At 43.7% G+C, this 22,836-nt stretch overlaps 1 protein-coding gene across 7 annotated transcripts in view; it reads left to right on the top strand.

Annotated features, from left to right (window-relative positions):
- TMPO (thymopoietin) overlaps nt 1–22,836 on the top strand; it is a 113,112-nt gene that overhangs the window by 65,072 nt on the left and 25,204 nt on the right. For 2 of the 7 annotated variants that reach the window (XM_069229517.1, XM_069229522.1), the window contains exons 5-10: nt 11,687–11,794; nt 12,158–12,277; nt 12,379–12,471; nt 13,379–13,522; nt 15,585–15,675; nt 15,810–15,903. In XM_069229517.1, coding sequence (XP_069085618.1) covers nt 11,687–11,794; nt 12,158–12,277; nt 12,379–12,471; nt 13,379–13,522; nt 15,585–15,675; nt 15,810–15,903 — 650 coding nt within the window. Of the gene's footprint in view, nt 1–11,686; nt 11,795–12,157; nt 12,278–12,378; nt 12,472–13,378; nt 13,523–15,584; nt 15,676–15,808; nt 15,904–22,836 lie in introns of all 7 variants that reach the window. The other 5 variants (XM_069229519.1, XM_069229518.1, XM_069229520.1 and 2 more) reach the window with 5 other exon arrangements.

The raw sequence follows: 22,836 nt of genomic DNA, 5'->3' as shown, positions 1-22,836 counted from the left end.
CCCCAACGCCATTTACAGGTCACCAGTCATTAAGCCAACAGGAGACCTAGTGCTTCCAGCTTCCTGTAAGATGCTGCTGCATCTTTTACATTCCCGAAGAGACCTATACACGGCCAAGTGTATCTCAGATTATCTTGGTCAGAGCTAAAAAAAAAAAAAACTCCCAATATTTCTAAATCGTGAGACAAGCCCACTCCAGGTGAAAGAATCCGGACCCATTTATGCACAGCTATAGTTCCACATCTTATGATATTGCCTGACCTAGTTCCTCCTCCCATTGCCCACTAGCTTTCAGAGCCAGTGTCTGTCTCATCTTGGAGGTTGCAATAGTGTGGTAATCAAATGTCAAGTAGATTTGACGACGAGGAAGTTATCCAGGGTAGCCAATATGGAAGTTTCATTGGGGAGTCCTGGGATCTTACTTCTACATCTACTTTTGAGGCGGCGAAACATAATGACCGCCAAGCGAGTTCCCGGGCTGTCCCTCAAAACGTCTGCTTAGGTGCCAAGCCGTTTTTTGGCTATTTGTGGCAGTTAGTGCTTAGGCCCTCGTAACAATTTTTTCACATAAGCCAAATTTGCATTTTTTTTTATATATTTTTTTTCTTCCCAACATCCCAGGGATTCTAGAGGTACCCAGAGTTTGTGGGTTCCCCTGAAGGAGACCAAGAAAATAGCCAAAATTCAGTGAAAATTTCGTTTTTTTTTTTTCTTCCAGAAAAAATAAGGAAAAAGGGCTGCAGAAGGAGGCCCCAGTGTGAAGGGTTATGACACCACTCCATTTATACAGACTCTCACCATAGGGTTGTCATTCTGCAACATGATCCATCCCAAGAAGGGGTGTGACATGCCTGTTTTCTCGAACAGAAAATGAAAAGGCCCACTCCAGAAGTTCAAATGCCATGGTGGCATATACAAATTTTGCTTCCACATTGAGCTCCATGGTGAACATCTGCAGTATGGCAAAAAGGGTATGCAGATCATGCTATGAAGCGTCCTGAAACAAATCCCGACTGATCAAGCTGATCTAAATGAGGCATGAGCTGTGTGGGCCTATTAGCCACCAGTATATCAGTTAAGCAGTGACTGTAACAGGTAAGAGTTGTATAATTTTTGGGGGGCGGGGGATGGAGTCTTACCAGGCTCCCAAAAGAATGATGATCATTGCCTTCTGCATGGTCTGTGGAAGTGTAGGCCTAGCAATCTGGAGCCTAGTTGCTGAGCGTACGTCATAAAAAATTTAGCCGTAAGTCCATCTAACTCTGGGGCTTTAGAGGTGGGCAGTGAGCCAATGACCGATCAGCTCGTCCAGTGTAAAGGGTTCTCCAGGAAGAGCTTATAGCCCATGCTAAGTCAGTCCAGCACCACCAAGTCAAGGTATTGTGCAAGAGGTTTCTCTGTCGTCAAGTTGGTGTTAATGTAGAGCACTTTATTGTAGTCAGCTAACACATTTAAGATGCAAATTAGGCCATGAGCAGCCTGTGTTCTTGTTCAGCCGCATGATGAAATTCAGTTATCTTGGTTCTAATTTGCTCAGGGTGTCCCTTCGCTCCTGTTCTGTTAATTCCAATTCCAGAGCCCTTGGTCCACTTTGTAATAACGTTAAGTCTCTAGGCAAGGAGCGGGGGAACTCCACTATGTTTGGTTAGACAATTAGCCTGGATGGTAACTATAAAGGCCTCCCAAATGGTCAGACGAGTCTGCGATCCCTTCATGCTTTTTTTTTTTTAAAAGTACCCTACTGTTAATCTGCAAATACCAGGTCTAATGGGGGTCTCAGGGCAAGCTGCCAAAAGCATTGCGTGGAAATGGCATATGGAAGCCTAAACCCCAGGAGCAGATAAGGTGCACATGAGATACTCAATGACAAGGGTCCATGTGGCCATCTCCCTGGTCACCAGCCAGTAATCAAGCTGTGACCAATCCCCCAGGCACCCCAGAATCAAAGGTACCCTCCCTGGCTGTGAGGTGCCTGGCTCCCTGAAATCAATTAGGTGGTTTTCCTTATGGTTTTCAAGTGTGTGGAAGCAAAACTGCGGTGGGTAAATGTGAACTGTCTGACTTTTCTTGCAACAGTCTACACCCCAGAGTAATGCATGCGTTTTTGTGGCCAGGTTCCTCTCCATAATCTGTCAAACTGTGGTTTATTTGCATTTGGGCCATAGCAGCTCTCAAACGTTACCTTTTGAAGTGCCCAGCTTGCCCCATGTGATGGTGTACCACCCTCGAGTCTACATCATAGTATGGGACTGTCTTTAATAATAATATGGCTACCTCTCTAGCATATGTGGTGTAGGAAGAAGAATGCCTATGGGATACCCTTTTTGTGGCAAATCCGCTCAATGCCCTGAATGCCAAATGTTTGTCCTGCAGGTATGCTATATGCACCTGATATTGGTCTAAGGTTGAAAGTTCAGCCTCATTTTGTGAGGTTTATTCAGTTCTCTTATATTCCAGGTCAGGCACGCCATTATTTCTTCTATCTCATCTAAGTGATTGAATGTAACTGGTGTTTGTGTACTTTAATGGGTCGCATGTCCTCTGTCTTTTAGGCCCCACTTCCATTCCTCAACTGTATTCAGTGTCCTTCCTCAAACCAGACCATACCCTTGGACTTCTCCCCATTCTACTCTGGTAGTCCAATCCCACCAGGTGATCACTCCCACCCTGAATAAAGCAACAATGAAGTCCAGTTAAACAATTAACACTCGTTATGATACCAATTCCATGAAATATGTGTGTGTAGGGGTTAATCCAATATTTAGCGTCAACAGCCAAACAGTAACCCTCAACTGGAGGCGGGGAAATGTGTAGCATCTCCAACAGGAGTTCGCTGTCTTCCCTCAGGTTAACTGAGACACAACAGCTAGACATCTTGAGGTACCTAAACTGTTTTTTTCTTGGGGCTTCAGTCCTGCACCCACAGGTGCTCCTGCCAGTCCTCCATCAATTCTTGCATGTCTGTCCCATATCTGATACAACGATAAGCATCACTCAGTTGTTGATCCTGGGAAGGTGTCATCGTCCCCCTCTTCAGCAGTGCAGGTCCTCTTCATGGCCAGCTCTGTCCCAGCATCCAGAGGGCATAATTTCTAACTCAGTCTGCATTAGCCATCAGGGAGGGGAACAGAGTTACCAGGCAAAGGAGCCGGCCAGTGACCTGTTGCAGTGTTTGAAATACTTTTTGTTTCCCTTAGTGGGAGACCTGCAGCCTCATCGGATCAAGAATAGCATATTGTATGTTTGTCTCTAAAGCTTTTGCTTGACAGCAATTAATTTTCATCTCTACTCATGTACAGCAATTGTGAAGTCCGGGTAAAGGAATACTGTATTCTCTTGCAACATCAGTGTGAGCTTTTCTCTGGCCGTGCAGAGGGTTATGTAGCGATCCCTGAAGTTAAGGAGATGGACTATGATGAGCCTGGGCAGCCAAATACCTATACACCCACTCCACATCCAATATTGGGGAAGGTGTATGCTCAAGATATGGCCAGAAGCATCCTTTCAGCTTATTCTTTCATTTTGCCTTTGTGAATTCAGGAATGCTTAGGATATGAATATTCTCAAGATCTTTATTTTTGGCAACGATCACTTTGAGGATCTTTTCCATAGGTAAAAAATATCTGCTTTTGGCTGCCACCATGTCTTTAGTATGGGGATATGCGCTGCTCCTCTTCCTGCAGCCGTTAACCATGTCTCTCCAGTTTGTTATTGTGTCCATTTTAGTTTTGATGGATGTCAAGCTACCGTACAAACCCCTTGTAGGAGGCTGGCCTGGCTTGTAGTGGGTACCAATGGTACTTACACCTCATACCAGGTCCAGTTATCCCTTATTAGTAGAGTAGTAGTGTTCTAGCAGCTTAGGCTGATAGATGTTGCTATAGCAGAGCAACCAAGGCTGAACTAGGAGACCTGCAAAGCTCATGCAATACCACTTATATCGGATAGGTACTATATCATAAGAAAGACAATACTCCTAGTTACTAAAAATAAAGGTAATTTATTTTAGTGACAATGTGCCAAAAATATGAGGATATACCTCCCTTAGGAGGTAAGTAACATACACAAAATATACACAACTTACCAAATCAGGTAAGTAAAACAGTCAGGAAATAGTGCAAACACTGTAGAATACAATAGGATGCAATAGGCCTAGGGGCAACACAAACATATACTAAAAGTGGAATGTGAACCACGAATGGACCACCTAGGCTAGTGTAGTGTGTAGAGGGTCGCTGGAAGTGTAAAAACACTAAGTGTGTAAAAGTTACCCAACCCCAAGACCCTGGAAAGTAGGAGTAAAGTACTACTAGCTCCCCAGAAACACACTAAAGTCATAAGGGATTTTGGAAAGACCACAACAGACTGCAAAGCACTGAAGATGGATTCCTGGACCTGAGGACCTGCAAAGGAAGGGGATCAAGTCCAAGAGTCGCGAAAGTGCCCGGTGGGGCAGGAGCCCACTAAACCCCGGATGAAGGTGCTAAAAGGCTGCCTCTGGTTGGAAGAAGCTGCAGGTTTTGCAACAACGAAAGGAGGTAGGAAGTTCTTTGTGCAGATGATGTCCCATGGCGGGCTGGAGGATGCAAAGTTGTTTCCTTGGCAAAATACCTCAAACAAGCCTTGCTAGCTGCAAGAGTCGCTCTTGGAGAAAAAGGGTGCTACCCGGGCACAGAAAGGGCCAGGAAGTCTCCACTTGGGAGAGGAGACAGAGGGGGCCCTCAGCAACATAGAGAGCCCACGCACAAGAAGGAAGCATCCGCAGAAGTCCTTGAACACGGGTTCAAGAAGTCTGAACAAGGCGGTCGTCTCAATACTGCAAAAGGAGGTACCACGACACCAGAGATCAACTCGGGGAGCTCAGCATCGCAGGCCGGAGTGCTGGGGACCTAGGCTCTGCTGTGCATGCAGGATTTCTTATTAAGGTGCACAGAAGCCCTTGTAGCTACAGATCATGCGGTGCACAGGATTACTGTCTGGGGAGGGGAGGCAAGGACTTAACGCCTCCAAATTCCGGCAGTTGGACCACTGGACAGTCTGGGTCACTTGGGTCCACCACCTGTGTTCCAGGGGCCATGCTCGTCCAGATGAGGGGACCCAGAGTACTGGTGAATCTGAAGTTTGGTGCCTGCTGGAGCAGGGGGAAGATTCAGTCGACCCACTGGAGATTTCTTTGTGGTTTCCAGTACAGGGTGAAGGCAAGCAGCCCCCTGAGCACGCACCACCAGAAAACAGTCGAGAAAGCCAGCAGGATTACGCGCTGCAATGTCGCTAGTTGTCTTCTGGCTACTTTGTTGCAGTTTTGCAGGCGTCCTGGAGCAGTCAGCGGACGATCCTTGGCAGAAGTCGAAGAGAGAAGTGCAGAGGAACCCCGATTAATTCTTGCAAGTCGTAATCTGAGGAAAAGCCCACTGGAGAGACTCTAAATAGCCCATAGAGGAGGATTGGCCACCTAGTCAGGTATGCACCTATCAGGAGGGGTCTCTGACGTCACCTGCGGGCACTGGCCACTCAGGCCTCCATAGTGCCCACCACACCTCTGGAAGTAAGTTGGCAGAGATCTGAGACACACTGGAGGAGCTCTTTGTCCAGTTTCGCGCCAGAGCAGGGACTGGGGGGGGGGGTTGGTCCCTAAACCGGTGTGGACTGGCTTATGCAAGGAGGGCACCATCTGTGCCCTTCAAAGCATTTCCAGAGGCTGGGAGAGGCTACCCCTCCCCAGCCTTTTATCACCTATTTCCAAGGGGAGAGGATGTAACACCCTCTCTGAGGAAATGTTTTGTTCTGCCTTCCTGGGACTGGGCTGCCCAGACCCCAGGAGGGCAGAACCCGGTCTGTGGGGTGGCAGCAACTGTAGCGGCAGAGAAAAACGCTTAGAGCTGGTTTGGCAGTACTGGGGGTCCATGGTGGAGCCCCCATGGATGCATGGAATTGGCTCCCCAATACCAGATTTGGAATGGGGGACAATTCCATTATCTTAGACATGTTACATGGCCATATTCGGAGTTACCATTGTGAAGCTACATATGGGTATTGACCTATATGTAGTGTAGTAATGGTGTCCCCGCACTCACAAAGTTGTGGGAATTGGCCTTGAACTATGTGGGGGGGGCACCTATGCTAGTGCAAGGAAATTGTTCAAAGTGGTCATTAGCCTATAGTGACAAATTTAAAGGCAGAGAGAGCATGAGCACTGAGGTTCTGATTAGCAGAGCCTCAGTGACACAGTTAGGCACTACACAGGTATACACATTGAGGCCACAAACTGAGACCTGGGGTCCTGGCTAGCAGGATCCTAGTGTGACAGGCAAAAACATACTGACATACATGTAAAAATGGGGGTAACATGCCAAGAAAGATTTTACTTTCCTACACCCCCAAGGAGGGCTTTCAAGTTTGTCTTCTCCCATAGGGGCTGCTACATTTGGCAGAGGGTTCAGCTTGTGCCTCCCGCGCTGATTTGCGTGCATCAGATTGGAGTTATGATAATTGTCCTTCATTTTTCCCCATCTCCAAGTGTCCGCACAGTTCACCGCTATGCGGGGAGACTGCTGTATGGGCCTAAAGTGCCACAGATGCTGGTGTGACCCAGCCTCTCAGTCACTGTCGGCTGTCTTCCCAACTTTCGCTTTCGGGGCCACCTCAAACCAGGCTTTCCCCACCACACCACCCCACCTACAGTGCTGCAGGATGTCCATCCTCACTCCGCCCCTTGTTGCTCTCTATACCAACAGTTGGAGTGGGGGCACCTTCATAGAAGAGGGGCCCAAGGATCAGTCTGCAGCATGTGCACAGTATTCCGATATCTGGGGCTGGGAGCTACCTGCCTTCTGTCTCCCAACTCTCAGGGAGAGCTGCCGAACAAATAAGTCAAATAGAGGTGGTGGGGTGGGGGTGGAGTGGCTGTTTGCCAGGGCTTATCTCATCTGGGATCGCCCCATGCACTCACCTCTGTTCTGTACACCTTTCTTCCAATCCCAGCTGTCACAAGGCCACAGGAGTATCCACGCCCCCAAGCTAATTGTGCATTGCTCCTAGTTCGGGGAGCCCCACGTATCAGTTGGCAGTGCGAGCTGTCCTTGTATTCCTTAGAAGCTCCACCCAGGCATGGCTCATCCTCTGTGCCACAAGGATGACAATAAGATGGTGGATCCAACTGCGCCAAGCCGCACCAGATTGCTGCCTCACTGCTTTTGAGATAGTTAACCTAAAGAAGTCCAACTTGTGTACCTGCTACTTTTTTTTTTTTTTTAAACAACCAAATTTACACTGATTTTCTTCTGTTATTAATTGCACTGCTTTCATCCTGCTGTACGTGTGTTGACTCTGAATAAATGATTGCCTCTGATGTGTTGATAATGGTGAGACAACTGAAAAGGAAAAAGACCTATCCCCAGCATTTATCACCATTTTATTAAGTATTCTTTGTATATTTAGGGTTTCCAAAATTTGATTGATGTTCGAGCTCTTACTGCTTTGTTCAGTTAATTTATGTAACAATTTGATTTTTCACTAAGCCACGCAGTTAAAATACTAGCATTGAAATAAATATCCACTGGACATTTCTCCCAGCGATCAGACTATGCCAGAATCTTAGCCTTCTTCAGAGCTACTACGAGTCCCACCCTCAGTCACTTACTTTACCATTTCATACCTTGCATCAATGGATGAGATCAACTCCTTTCCCATGACGTTTAAAACATAACACATTATGGAGTGATTCCAGTATTCCAGACACAAAGTCTAATAATGCTATACCAAAATGAGCTGCATTAGAATGAATAATACCACACATTACCCCCTCTTCACCCCCCAACACCACATAGTTCAATGTGCTCTGATTATAAGCTTGTCCCAAGATTTAGGTTGTGGTTTGGCTTGTTATACTACTTGTACAGATTCGGTGAACTGCTTTAACTAGGATGCAGAGAAGGTATAAAAGACAGGTAACCCAGTACTCCATGGGACACACCCAACCTTGGAGATGTGTCATGCATAGAGCTGTAATTTATTTTACTATTTATCAGTTCTACTGATTATTATCTTTAATAGGTTTCATTAACTGGCCTGAATATGTCAACAAGAGGTTTTGCAACTGGTGAAGCTGTGCTTTTGAAGTGATTGTGAAGTGGTGAAGCCTGCACCTTTCAAATGTATGCTTTATGCTAGTAACACCTGCGAGCTACTATATGTAGCCAACCAAGCAGTGTCAGAAATCCATCCAAAAGAGAATATACTAGGCCATTGTGAAACACTGTAAAACAGGCTTCTCCAGTAAGTAAATTGTGAGCTACTGGAAGCTCTCAAGCTACATGCGAGTAGCTCTCCTGTGTGATGGCCCACGTGCTAAGTTAGAAGCTTTTGTGTGGTTGAATTAATATATATATACCAACATTGAAAGGTGTGTGTTTATTATGAAAGTGTATGCATTATCAGAACTCCTAATTTCCGTAATATATTTAAAACTAATTTCTGAATTATAAATCAAGCATCCTTGAGAGACTTGCTACCAATATTACCTTGGTGTCAGGGGGTCATTGCCCCTGTGGTTATATATTGCCTTTCAATAGCAATTACAAATTGACTAAGCCCTTTTTTCATTACTGCTGGCAATCCTACGCTGAGTTGATCACGGCTGGTAACCCTGCATTGCTGATGTGTTCACTAATATTAATAGCTCCGGATGATTTTTACTGAAAGTAAGTAGTTCTTGTTAGTGAAAAGGTTGGCTGCTATAAAAAGTGAAAAGTGTGGAAATTCCTTAGGAGGATCCCTATCAATGGCGTGCTAGTTCAACTTTCAATGCACACTTGGTCAACTGACGCTTCAGGAAGGATGTTGTCTTGTGTGCTGCACTAAGTCTTATCCCTGTCAGCAAAATCGAAGGTTGTCGATCCTGTCACTTAATTCGAGAACTAGGCAAGGCTCTTTCCTGGCATTTGGCTTGTACATATGTGATCACCTCTGCTTTGAAGCTATCCTGTTGAGGGGAAATGTTTCTGGAAGCCTGGGTACTGTGAAGGTCTTGGAACTAGAGATGACTTGATACAGTATTGCTAGCCACAAGTAGTGTTTTGAATTTTTTTTAAAAGTTTTTTTTAAACGTGGGCAATGCATCAAAGTTGATCACTTTTTGTTGCTCAACAAAAGAACACCCCTAAAACTTTAGTGGTTCAGTGATTCTTTAATGGACGTCAATAAAAACCGAAATAATGAAAAAAGTTGAAGATGTTCATGAAGGACATCTTTCAAGCCAACTTGGAAAGTCTTGAATACAAATTCCCTTAACTATTATAAAATAACTATTAAAGGGCATAGTGCTCCTTTTTCTTGATGCAGATTTTTAACTCCAGAAATAGATATGTTTTTCAAAATGTTTTGTTAACATGTTTTGTAATCAACTGGCTAGCTATTTTGTACCAAAAAAATAAACTTCTAGGACTTTAACTCCATGCTTAGAGTTGGTCATTGTCTACTTTTTCTTCAGTAGACCTTTATTCATCTTTATAGCTCTTAAAATTCATATTGATGTACCAGATACATACATGAAATGTTGTTTTGCCTGTGTATCACCAGTCCTGATGACCTATTTCTTGGTTGGGCTGATATACTGTCGACAAATACATCAAATAGAACCTATGCCGATTAATTGTCTGACCTTTAATCGAATTTACATGCTGTCTCATTGATTGCTTACTCTTCTGACTCAATTGCTAGACTGCTCTTTGTATACACTTTAATTCTTTATCTGTTGATCACTGTGAACACCCATGAGCACTGAACACATTTTTATACAGCAGGAAATGTGGGACACTCGCAAAGTTTGTCTCTTTATTAATTGAATCCCTACTTTGTGTTCTGAATTGTTTCTCCACATGGAATGCTTTTTGCATGTATATTACTCATTGTAGAGTTGTGTATGCAAGCATTTATGGATGCTCAGTTAGAAGATTGCAACAGTCTGTATCTGAGCTTGAATTCTGCTACAAGATTTCAGTTCCATCAGAACCAAGCACCTAATGGAGACTGGTGCGACTGCCTTGCTTCCTGTCATAATTTTTTTTTCAACTTTTAGGTATAGCACACCACATCATTCAAAGGTTCCCCAATCTGTCATTTTAAAGGCTCACCAAATAGTCTCCAGGTAGATCTCTCTGCTGTGATAATGTCACTTTAGTTATGTATTCCTTGTTTTCATCAAAGTTTTTTTGGCATCCGGTTCTGTACAAGCCTGCCACTTAAAACTAAGACGCAGTCAACTGATAACTAACCACTTAAAGTTCAGAAAAGCCCATAAAAATCTCGTTGACAATAGTTTTAGCTTATTTTTGACACTGTCTTTTATTGTCATTGTGTTCCAATTGAGAGCCAAGACTTTCTCTGTCTAATTTAATGAGTATCAGTTAGGGGTTAGCAGGATCTTCATCGGAGTACAGCACATCAAATGTCTACCGCCAAAGGAGCCTTTTTTTTTTTTTTTTAACTAGTGCTCCAACTTGCTTGTGTGTCTGATTCAGATGTTTTGACCAACCAACACTAGGCACACTCACCTTGCTGACAATTGGAATGGCGAATGGAGGCGGATTCATTTATTGACTTTGAATCAATACACAGGCTTACTTTGGACTCTGTCACCTGTCTTTAAGAATTTGGGTCATTTCCTTTTAAGAATTCTGAAAGGGGACTTGGCTATTTTTGGAGGTTCACTGATAATTAAATTGACCTGTAAGGTGTCCTTTGCTTTTCTCTTTACATTACTGGTAAACCTGTTGCAGCTTCAAGTCTAAACTGCCTTTCAATATCTCCTTCCTACCCTCATTATTGTAGAACATTATCATACACAGCCCAGCAAATTGCTGATATCTATACTAACAGTGAATTGCTAGGAGGGGTAAAAACCAGGGGCTGTTTCCCTTTGTTGGCTTTTATGCTTTTTGTGAACTGTCTTAATCAGCGGTGGGCCAAACCCCTAATCTGACGTAGGACAACATTGACCTGGTTAAACATCTCTCTCCTGTAATGTTTCTAACCTTGTTGACAAGCCAACTGTCCATGTTTCTCTGAGAAAAACTTAGCTGACGATTACTCTCCTTGAGAGTAAGCCTAATCCATCCTCCTAGTGCCATCGGCCGCAACCCCAACGAAGAATAAAGGGGTGGAAGACTAGGACTACAACTTTCTCTGAAGGGGTGCATAGGTTAACATTCCAAAACCCTCACCTTGATATAGAAATTTCTCTTGCTGAGAACCTGTTTAGGCTTACACCACACTGTTTGGATCTGGAGACATGTACAGCCTACAAAAAGTAAAAACATTCTGCCTTGATCACTATGGGAAATGTTCACCAGACTTGTTTCTGATTTAAAAAGTTGGGGGGGGGGGGGGGGGGGTGGAGGAGTCAGTTAAGTCTTTTGTTTCACATTTTTACTGCTCAATGCTAATTGTGTATTGTACTGTAAAAGCTACCACTACTAAAGTGAACTCTTTAAATTGAAAAGAAATTGAATGTTTATTTTCAGTGTAAATGGCAATGCCTTTTTTTTTTTTTTGCGCTATATGCTCGCTGTATTAGTAAGAAATGATGTATCAAAGGTATACAACTAATATTTGCGCTACTGCAAATATAAATGTAGGCTAGAAGACTGAGATACAGCCCAGGTAAAATGAAGTATAATTTTGTATTTAGACAACAGAAGACATGATTGAAATCCCAGAACAGTGTCTCAAATGGATTAACAGGCCTCCTATTAAGGCATTTTCCTCGGAAGACGATGACTTGAACAGAACCAATAGTGTAATTTATCGCACGTTACCTTTATTTTCTCATAGCTTTCCTATTTCTGCAATTGAAATGTGGCACTAGTTGGATAAAGTTTTTTTCAACTGGATTGATGGATTTAACCCTGACTTTTTGGAATGGCTTTAAACCTGCATTTTCATAGGTTAACACAATGTGGCTTTAGTGATTTCTGTGAAATCACTATTACTGGCTCCTGTTGGCATATAACCAAGTGAATGCACTGCTTTAGGGGTCAGTTTTTTTGTTTTTGTTTTTTTAAAGGTTGTGTTTTGCAGGAATGCATGCTAGTTTTGATTTAGATTGTCTGTTTTTTGTTCATTAAGCTCTTATTCATGCTTATGTTTGATGCTTAAATAGACATTTTCTGAAGAAGCAGTGACTGAGACTAGTTGGACAAGCGGCTCTACCAAAATTGGACCTCTGCAGACAGTTGCTAGGGAGACTGCACCAGTATCGAGGAGAACATCAAGAAAAAGGGTGACATGCGGCTTAATTAACTTAAGAATTTATCAATTGGTGAAGAGGGATTAGTAGCACTTATATCTATTTTGTTTTCTTTTTGTTCATAAAAACGACAGGTGGAAGCAGCAGAACAGCCTTTTGATGAAGCAATCATTTCAGGGAGTATTCCCATAACTGAAACACTAAGGTCTTCAAGCAACCAGACAGTTGTAAATATATATATATATATATATTTTTATATATAACTTTGTCTTCTGTTTGCCCAAGGGATGGCTTGGAAATATAGTGGTGCAGGTTGAGGTATCGAATACAACAAATTGATTGTCCTGATGAGTTTGCCTGATGTAAAAAATATTTTTTTTTCTCCAAGCCAGTGGAGATCAGTTGTGTACAATTACATGCATCTGGACTATTGTAGGGGCACTATACAATGTGCCACCACCAACTTGTGAGTTCAGCTGTCAGAATTCTGTTATGAATATTTCTTACATTTGATTGCCTTGGGATTGGTTAGGCTTTCAGTTACTAGATGGTTTCTTAAATGGTACATCAAGTTAGCTGATCTTTACTGTATTGTTATGCGATTTTGAATCCTTAGGAGGCCTACTGAAATTCAGATGGGTGTGCTGTAAGGACCTAGTTAAATAATATCTGATATCTTCTGTCAGTGTTATCCAACAGTGGGGAGAAATTACTGAAAGTGCAGGTTACCTTCAAGGTCAACCTCTTTGCATGGCCGAGTCCTCATATGGCAGAATATAATTGATACTTTCTCCAGTGGCCATGATAGTCGCATGTTAAGTTAGTGAGGATGAAAAGGATCACTGTTATTCTCTTCCGAGACTATTTTGTTCATCTAGGTTGCATGCAATTTGATCACAGTGGCTATTCCGTTAAATGGATTTTATAAAATGTTTTTTGTTTTCTGAGGTAAAAATGGACAGAAGTGTGAACTCTGGTGCTTTTGTGAGAGTTGAACAGACAGACAGTCCTGGTAATTTGATACTGAAACTTCTCAGTCGAAGTTTATCAACCAGTGTTGATCTTTTTCTAAAACTGCCCTAAGATTGATGCTGCATCTTCTCGGCCCTTAAATTACCTTTTCTCTTTTTTCAGGCACATTCTGAATTTGAGAAATATGAGTCTCGGCAAGTGGGCAATAAAGTAATAGGAAACTTCCAGCAAGGAGCTTCTTTGCTATCAGCCAGTGATTTCTCAGAATTGCCGAGAAGAACCCCAAAGAAAACACTGACTACTGAAGTAATTGTTCATTTAATTCATTGCTCTAAAAGTGTTGTAAAATAATTTTTTTCTGTACAGTATAGAAGTTTAGTTTATATCCCATCTCTTATGAACACTTGTTTATTCAGAATGTACATTGGAATTCTTTAAAAGAATAGTAGGTAAGGGCTATCTTTGTGTGGCAATGTACCAAAGCTTTTGTTCACCAGAACTTCGTTCAGACTGGCTCCCTGGCTTTTTTTTTTTTTTTTTTTTGCTATATGTTCTCAGCCATATCTTTAGAATTGCATTTGATAGCCACCTATGCTGAAGTCTGCTACAGTGTTCTAGATGTTGTTTTATACTGTCCCAGTGTAGTGTTAAGTTTTGAAGCATGACTTTGCTCTAAGCAAATTGAACACCGCCAAATGCCCATAACTGCATATATATATATATATGGAGCCGATGAGCTATTTAACCACAGCCACGTTACAGATGAAACAATTGCGTTGTTAAATGCCTGCAGTTTATTTCCCAATACTCTGCTTATTTTCCACTCATAAGTGGATTTGAAACGATGGGTGGATAAAATCAAATTAGCCCACTCTCCCCTTGGATATCGGATTGCAGCCATTCAGCATCTTCTCTTAAGAGAAATTGTGCAAGGTTATTTCATTTGTCAAAACAGCATACAACCCCTTGCATCAGCCATTGCAAAGCTACTGCAGTACGTTTGGTCGTCCAGCTGCTGTTTTATACCTCCACCCCATTTCCTCCACCTTTCCACATAAAGATACTAATGAAGCAGTAGATGAGAAAATATTTTACAGCTTTCCTTACAGACCATGTCGAGCTAGTCAGTCCCTTAGGTAATCACTAACAAGATTGTATATGTGCTCCCACATCATCTGCTCTTCTGAAGGTTGTGCACCTTTTTGAGTCTCACTCATTTTTTCCTCAAGTGTCATCGCAAACCCTTATGCACTTATTACCTTTTATTGTATTTTTGCGTTTTGTCATGCATAATAGATATTTGGTTCAGCTGCTACAAGATGCACAATTCATCAGTTGCAGGCCTGCACAACTAAAGGCCTCTGTCCACTCCTGCAGGCTCCCGCCAGTGTGATTCTAGATTCACAAACCTGCATATGTTAACACCTTAAGTATTCGCAAACCCAGTAGGTCAGCTTGTTTTAACTGGATGCTGTTTATAACTGTCTTGGTTCATTTTTTTCTAATACATTGTGGTCTTTTATTGTTTTGGAACCTAAATGCACAATATTCGATCGTAATTAAGTGGCGCTCCACTCATATTAGTTTGAGTGTAGGTGGGCTAGTAACAGCTAGTTTGAAATCTTTTGCTCTGTCATTTGGTCCCCTTTTTAGGTCGAGCGTTCAAGCGCTCTGATGTTTTCTTATCTATCTGTGGGCTTTTAACCACGCCCACCGCACACCCATCACTTTTATTTGTTCCTGGGCTAGCCTTTCGAAAATCCTGTCATCATTTGTAGATGCTTTACGTTTATTCATCCTTGGGGCGGTTTTGTTATCGCCATGGACAACCGACCCTGTTACATGGATAACTGCACTTTTGCCAATGCGTTTGACTGCGAGCGAACTTCTTTTTCCTTTTGTGTCTCCTTTGCGCTCATTCTTAACATAGCCATGGCACTTTGAATTGGCTCGCTTATGTCAACTGTTGTACTTTTCATTTTCAATTTATATGGTTATAAATGTCCAGTTAAGAATTTGCAGTCCTAATAGCTCTAACTCGAGCAAACGCGAGACCCATTGCATTGCAAATGTTTGTTTTATTTTAGAACATTCCTCCTCTTTTAGTGGAATGTTATAACAGTCATAGCCCATTGCCTAGTGTTATGCCAAATGCTAATGGCCCTTTTCTTAGGATAGGGCTTAGTAAAACAGAGAGCCTTAATAACTTAAATAGCCCTCAGCAGCAGGTTGCAATTGCATAATTAGGCTGACCATATTCATCAGGCACAGCCTGTATTCGTTTGACCTCCAGCCTCGATATATGATTTCACCATCTGTGGTGCTCGTCATTGTCTGTAAAACTAATTAATATTTCTTCACATTGAAGGAAGCTAGGAACCTGACTGAAGACGATGAGATGCCCAAAAAGATGAGGCAGTTGAAAATAACCACCTTTGTAACACCAGTAAAAGGACAGGGAAGCAATTCATTTTAAGCTATATATAATTCACTTGGTGATGGCACTTGGTTTCCAAAATTTGCACAGCAAAAGGTGGCACTTCATGTAATCTTTGGGATGCACATTTATAAAGAGATTTTTCCACCTGTTAGGTATTGGAAAAAACGGCAACAGAAGAAAGGTGGTCAAATAAAGATATTCTGAAAGAAATGTTCCCTTATGAAGCGTCTACTCCAACTGGAATAAGGTAAGTTTAAAACTTTGCTGCAGACGTATCTGTAAAAATGTATTTTTATGTATGAATATTTGATGACCACAAACCTAAACAGCAGTGGAATACAGGAGAGGTTTTTAAAGCAGGGAAATTGCTGGTCATTTTTGCTTTCGTATGTCTCTAACGTTATCTGCAGCTTGTCACATAGTATTGAGTTTCCACTCCCAAACCTTCCCATTTACATCGTGAGTTGTAAACCCCTTTTCTTTGAGGGTCTGACAACAAATTGATATGGGAAAATGTTAGATTTCAGAATTGTTGCAACTTTTCCTCATTGAATGCACCCGGTGAGGTAATGATTTTAAGCTGTTCTGTACCAGATACGGATAAGTGTGTTCATTTTTTGACTAATCGAAGAATATGGTGGTAATCTTTGTGGTGTTCTGGTTTCCTTTTCTCTTTTGAATTGGCAGGAATCTGATCACAGGTGTGGGTCTTATGTTTTGTTTTCTTGATCACAATGGTTCCACAATGGCAGTGATCAAAATTGATGCCTAGATACCAGGGCTGGATCATTATAGATTGAAAGAGGTAGTTTGATTTCTTGCCCCCTACTACCCTGATTATTGCTGCTTCAAACATCCCCTATAAATGATAGCCTTTTGCGGCCCTGGAACCTTCCACACCCCAGCCTGCCTCCAAACAGCTGATTTTGGTGCAGAGGTCCCTATCACCCAGGTCCTGCACAGTGAACGGTTGGCTGCTTACCCGGCAAAGGGACCGGAAGGGAGAGGGGTTGCATGGGGGCGTTGCAGACCTTATTAAGGAGAATTAAGGTTGGGGGGTGCTAAGTCAACAAACACCCCCATCTATCATCCTTTTATAATACAAAATTAGATTAGACAAGCATGTGAACATTTTTCATCATGTCTGTGATCCGTTTACTTAAATGTAAAAATCTTTCAACACAAACGACCAAAAAATAGTACCTAGTCAATAAACACTCATTAACACATTTTACGGTGTCCACATTAAAGATTTTTTATATTCATTAAACATAAGTGGCACACATTTGAAATAAAGTGTACCTAATCCATAAAAACGAATCGGTAAATACAATCCTACGTCATCACCTGATTCTTGTTCAAAACAAATTGCCCTTTCATGTGTGTCTCATGCCTTTGGTGTTAATGTCTATGGGTCGAATATCAAGGAGGGCAGTTTGATAGCACCTGAACCATCCAATGTCTCTGCCTAAGTGTTTCTAAATCCCCTAAGGACTTGATGCAACAAGATCGTCATCTGGGCCAAATCCTTGAAAAAGAATGTGCGAGTAACCGTGCCCTCCCCCCCCCCCCCCCCCCCCCACCCCACTCTGCACGTGGCTGTGCTTGTCCCAGTATGACGTCAGACAACACCACCTCAGATTCTCCTGTGCGTAATCGCCAGCTCTAGATTCTTTTGTCTAACACTGGGTCTTGAACCCATAGAGGAATTCCAAAAGTTTTTCAAGAATGTTTTTATGAAAATCTACAGAATTGTCGAAGACTGCAAAGAAATGACAAGACAGAAGGGATCCCTTCTCTCCCTTTTCCCCCCAATGAGGGACCTCACCAGAGCCAGCCACGTGGTGAGAATGGAAAGCGTGCCCCATTTAAATTCGGTCTCAACTTCCACCACAAGTTTGCGCAGACACACCCCACAAGGTCTGTAACCCGTCTCCTGAATGACCATCCAGATGAATTGCAGCTGTCTCTGAAAATTGATGTGCGTACTTGGCTGTCTCTGAATAATTGATGTTGCTTACTTTTTCCAACACAAGGAATTAAAACTTTTTGGATTCTTGCGTATTGTGGACTTATTTGGAGTGCCCTGGTACTTTCTGTTTTCAGATGAGGACTGCCTTTGTGCCGAAGGGCCCTTGTAAGACAAAGGCTGCAACATTACTCCATGGCCAGCCAGAGATCACAGGTATCATTGAAGGACGTCGGCCTGTCAAAGGACTAAAACATTGAGGAAGCCGAAATAGCACATGGCAGGGAGTTGGACGCCGAAGCCTACGCAACAGATGCCAAGAGAGAGCAGATGGTGAAGAAAAAGCGATGGAGGCCAAAAAGAAAACCCAGAAGTTAACAAAGGCACCGAACCTAAATCCTTAAACAAAAAGTCTAAAAGGGCAACCTTGGTGATGAAGTAAATATTGATTGATGGTCAACCTAAAGCTGCCCATGGATCCCACGCACTAGATACTGATGCGAGCAAGCGACTGTCAAAACCATTTACGATCCCATCCAGTTGAGGGGGAATGAAAAAAGGCTCAAAACGATTGATGTCCAAGAAAAGCCCTTTGCCAATGCTCAGCACCAAATGGCAGCACTCCTGCAAAGAAAAAAGGGATTTTGACTCCTTAAGGGAATTTCAAATCCCAACTAAACAGTCAAACCTTTGATGTAGAAGACAATCATTCTGCCTTACAGGCTCCTGCAACACTGGAGCCACAGAAGGAAGAACCAGCGGGGAGAGTTCTGTGAAACCAAAGAGACAGAAGGGACTAAAGAGTTTGCGGAACAGTCGTGGAACAATCTGGACACCGATTCCCCAGAGGAAGCAGACCTCTAAACTTCAAGGCATTCACCACCGGACAACCTCTCCAACCACAACTGTCTCACCAAGAAGGCTGTTGATACCTATTGTATACAGCTGGAGGAAGAAAAGGCAGAGTCTTGTGTCCACCTGGAAACATTAATGCCAGCTGTAAGAAGCTGACCTTGTGTGTGGTGGGTACCTGTTGTACTTGCACCTTAAACCTGGTCCTGGTATCTCCTCTTAGTGAAGTCTAGACAGTGTCTAGAAGCCAGGCTCTCTAGAGATAGCTGTGGAAAGCTCATGCAGTACCATTGTAGAAACACAGCACTTACCCACATAAAAGAAAACACTCAGTTGTACAAAAAGAAAGGTACTTTATGTTCGATGGCATCTGTCGCTGTAGATACGCATGTTTTGCATAGCTCGCCATCTGGTGTTGGGCCGGAGTGTTACAAGTTGTTTTTCTTCGAAGAAGTCTTTCGAGTCACGGGACCGAGTGACTCCTCCTTTTGTCTCCATTGCGCATGGGCGTCGACTCCATCTTCGATTTGTTTTTTTTCCGCCATCGGGTTCGGACGTGTTCCTGTCGCTCTGAGTTTCGGAACGGAAATATAGCTAATTTCGGAAGATTTTCGTCGGTATTGTTGCGTTCGGGGTCGGCGTAGTTAGATTCAACACCGCGTCTAAGATCGAAGAGCTCCGGTGCCGTTCGGGGTAATTTTTTCGATCCCCCGTCAGGGCCTGGTCGGCCCGGCCGCGTGCAGAAGAACGCCGATGGAACGGACCCCGTTCCGTTTCTGTCCCAAATGCCACAATAAATACCCCTATACAGACCAACACTTGGTCTGCAACCTGTGCCTGTCACCTGAGCACAGCGAAGACACCTGCGAGGCCTGTCGTGCGTTCCGGTCCCGAAAAACTCTCCGAGACCGTCGAGCCAGAAGACTTCAGATGGCGTCCGCGCCGACAGCCCACCGGGAGTTCGAGGAACAAGAGGAGGGATCCTTTTCGATCCAAGAATCGGACTCCGAAGGATTCGACGATACACAAACCGTGAGTAGGACGTCGAAAACCACTCAAAAGAAGATTTACAAGGCCCAGGGGACGCCACTGCCATCAGGCCATGGCTCGACCCATAAATTCGGTGACCGACCGTCGGCACCGAAAAAGGCCCAAACAGTGCCGAGATCGTCCGACTCCGGTCGAGACACCGGCACGCAGCCTTCTCGGGACCGAGAAAGTGCTGGAGACGAGCATCGACACCGAGATACCGGTGTAGACACGGCTCGACGCCGAGACAGCGGCACCGAAGAAGATCGACGCCGAGAGGTTTCGGCCCCGAAAAAGAAAAGTCACCTCGGAGCCGAAAAAAGATGCAGACAGGGTTTCGGTGCCAAAACAAACTGCAACCGACCCAGTTTCAGGCTCTTATACAGAAGAGCACTCGCTAACCTCCCAAATGCAAAAGCATAGGTTTGAGGAAGAACTACACTCAACGGATGTAGACCATACGCAAAAGCGTATTTTCATACAGCAGGGGACAGGAAAAATAAGCACCCTTCCCCCTATTAGAAGAAAGAGAAGATTGGAGTTCCAAACTGAACAAACACCACAAACAAAAGTGGTGAAAAAAGTTACCCCACCACCCTCTCCTCCACCTGTGATTAACGTCTCACCAGCACAAACTCCATCACATTCCCCAGCTCACACCACCATGAGCCAGGGTGACCAAGATCAAGACGCATGGGACTTATACGACGCCCCAGTGTCAGATAACAGTCCAGAGGCATACCCTTCGAAGCCATCTCCACCAGAGGACAGCACTGCGTATTCTCAAGTGGTGGCTAGAGCAGCACAATTTCACAATGTAAGCCTCCACTCAGAACAGGTCGAGGATGACTTTTTATTCAACACACTCTCCTCCACCCACAGCTCCTACCAAAGCCTGCCTATGCTCCCTGGTATGCTCCGGCACGCAAAAGAAATCTTTAAGGAGCCGGTCAAAAGTAGGGCAATCACACCAAGAGTGGAAAAGAAGTATAAGGCGCCTCCTACAGACCCGGCTTTCATCACTACACAGCTGCCACCAGACTCTGTCGTTGTAGGAGCAGCTAGGAAAAGGGCCAACTCCCACACATCTGGAGATGCACAACCCCCAGATAAAGAAAGCCGCAAGTTCGATGCAGCTGGTAAGAGTCGCAGCACAAGCTGCAAACCAGTGGCGCATCGCTAACTCCCAGGCACTACTTGCGCGCTATGACAGAGCCCATTGGGATGAGATGCAACATCTCATTGACCATCTGCCCAAGGACCTACAAAATAGGGCAAAACAAGTGGTTGAGGAGGGACAGACCATTTCCAACAACCAAATCCGCTCCTCCATGGACGCTGCAGATACAGCTGCACGGACAATTAATACATCTGTAACTATCAGAAGGCATGCATGGCTCCGAACGTCTGGATTTAAACCAGAGATTCAGCAAGCAGTTCTCAATATGCCTTTTAACGAAAAAGAACTGTTCGGTCCAGAAGTGGACACAGCGATTGAGAAACTCAAGAAAGACACGGACACTGCTAAAGCCATGGGCGCACTCTACTCCCCGCAGAGCAGAGGGAATTACAGCACATTCCGTAAAACACCCTTTAGAGGGGGGTTTCGGGGTCCGAGCACACAAGCCAGCACCTCACAGGCAACACCGTCCAGTTACCAGGGACAGTACAGAGGAGGTTTTCGGGGACAATATAGAGGAGGGCAATTCCCTAGGAATAGAGGAAAATTTCAAAGCCCCAAAACCCCTACAACTAAGCAGTGACTCACATGTCACTCACCCCTCCACACAACACCAGTGGGGGGAAGAATAAGTCATTATTACAAAGCATGGGAGGAAATCACTACAGACACTTGGGTTCTAGCAATTATCCAACATGGTTATTGCATAGAATTTCTACAATTCCCTCCAAACATACCACCAAAAGCACAAAATTTGACAAAACATCATTCCAATCTCCTGGAGATAGAAGTGCAGGCACTATTGCAAAAGAATGCAATCGAATTAGTGCCAAACACACAAATAAACACAGGAGTTTACTCACTGTACTTTCTGATACCAAAGAAGGACAAAACGCTGAGACCAATCCTAGACCTCAGAATAGTGAACACATTCATCAAATCAGACCACTTTCACATGGTCACACTACAAGAAGTATTACCATTGCTAAAACTACACGACTACATGTCAACTTTAGACCTCAAGGACGCGTATTTCCATATACCAATACACCCATCGTACAGGAAATACCTAAGGTTTGTATTCAAAGGAATACATTACCAATTCAAGGTACTGCCTTTCGGATTAACAACCGCACCAAGAGTCTTTACCAAATGTCTAGCGGTAGTCGCTGCACACATCAGAAGGCAGCAAATACATGTGTTCCCATATCTAGACGACTGGCTAATCAAGGCCCATTCGTTAATAGTGCTCAAATCACACAAATCAGATCATACAAACCCTCTTCAAACTAGGGTTCACCGTCAACTTCACGAAATCCAACATTCTGCCGTGCAAGGTACAACAATACCTAGGAGCCATAATAGACACAACAAAAGGAGTAGCCACTCCAAGTCCCCAAAGAATTCAAAATTTCAACACCATCATACAACGCATGTATCCAACACAAGATACAAGCAAAGATGATATTACAACTCCTAGGCATGATGTCTTCATGCATAGCCATTGTCCCAAACGCAAGACTGCACATGAGGCCCTTACAACAGTGCCTAGCATCACAGTGGTCTCAAGCACAGGGTCATCTTCTGGATCTGGTGTTAATAGACCGCCAAACTTACCTCTCGCTTCTGTGGTGGAACAACATAAATTTAAACAAGGGGCGGCCTTTCCAAGACCCAGTGCCACAATACGTAATAACAGATGCTTCCATGACAGGGTGGGGAGCACACCTCGATCAACACAGCATACAAGGACAACGGAACGTACATCAAACAAAACTGCATATAAATCACCTAGAACTTCTAGCAGTTTTTCAAGCACTAAAAGCTTTCCAACCAATAATAGTTCACAAATACATTCTCGTCAAGACAGACAACATGACAACAATGTATTATCTAAACAAGCAAGGGGGGGGGGACACTCCACGCAGTTAAGCCTGCTAGCACAAAAAATTTGGCGTTGGGCAATTCACAACCAAATTCGCCTAATAGCACAATTTATACCAGGGATCCAAAATCAACTCGCAGACAACCTCTCTCGATCACCAACAGGTCCACGAATGGGAAATTCACCCCCAAATTCTGAACACCTATTTCAAACTCTGGGGAACACCTCAAATAGACTTGTTTGCGACGAAGGAGAACGCAAAATG

This window comes from Pleurodeles waltl, chromosome 4_1 (genome assembly GCF_031143425.1).
Source record: "Pleurodeles waltl isolate 20211129_DDA chromosome 4_1, aPleWal1.hap1.20221129, whole genome shotgun sequence".
NCBI classification, from domain to species: Eukaryota; Metazoa; Chordata; class Amphibia; order Caudata; family Salamandridae; genus Pleurodeles; species Pleurodeles waltl.
This window is presented reverse-complemented; position numbering and strand designations above follow the sequence as displayed.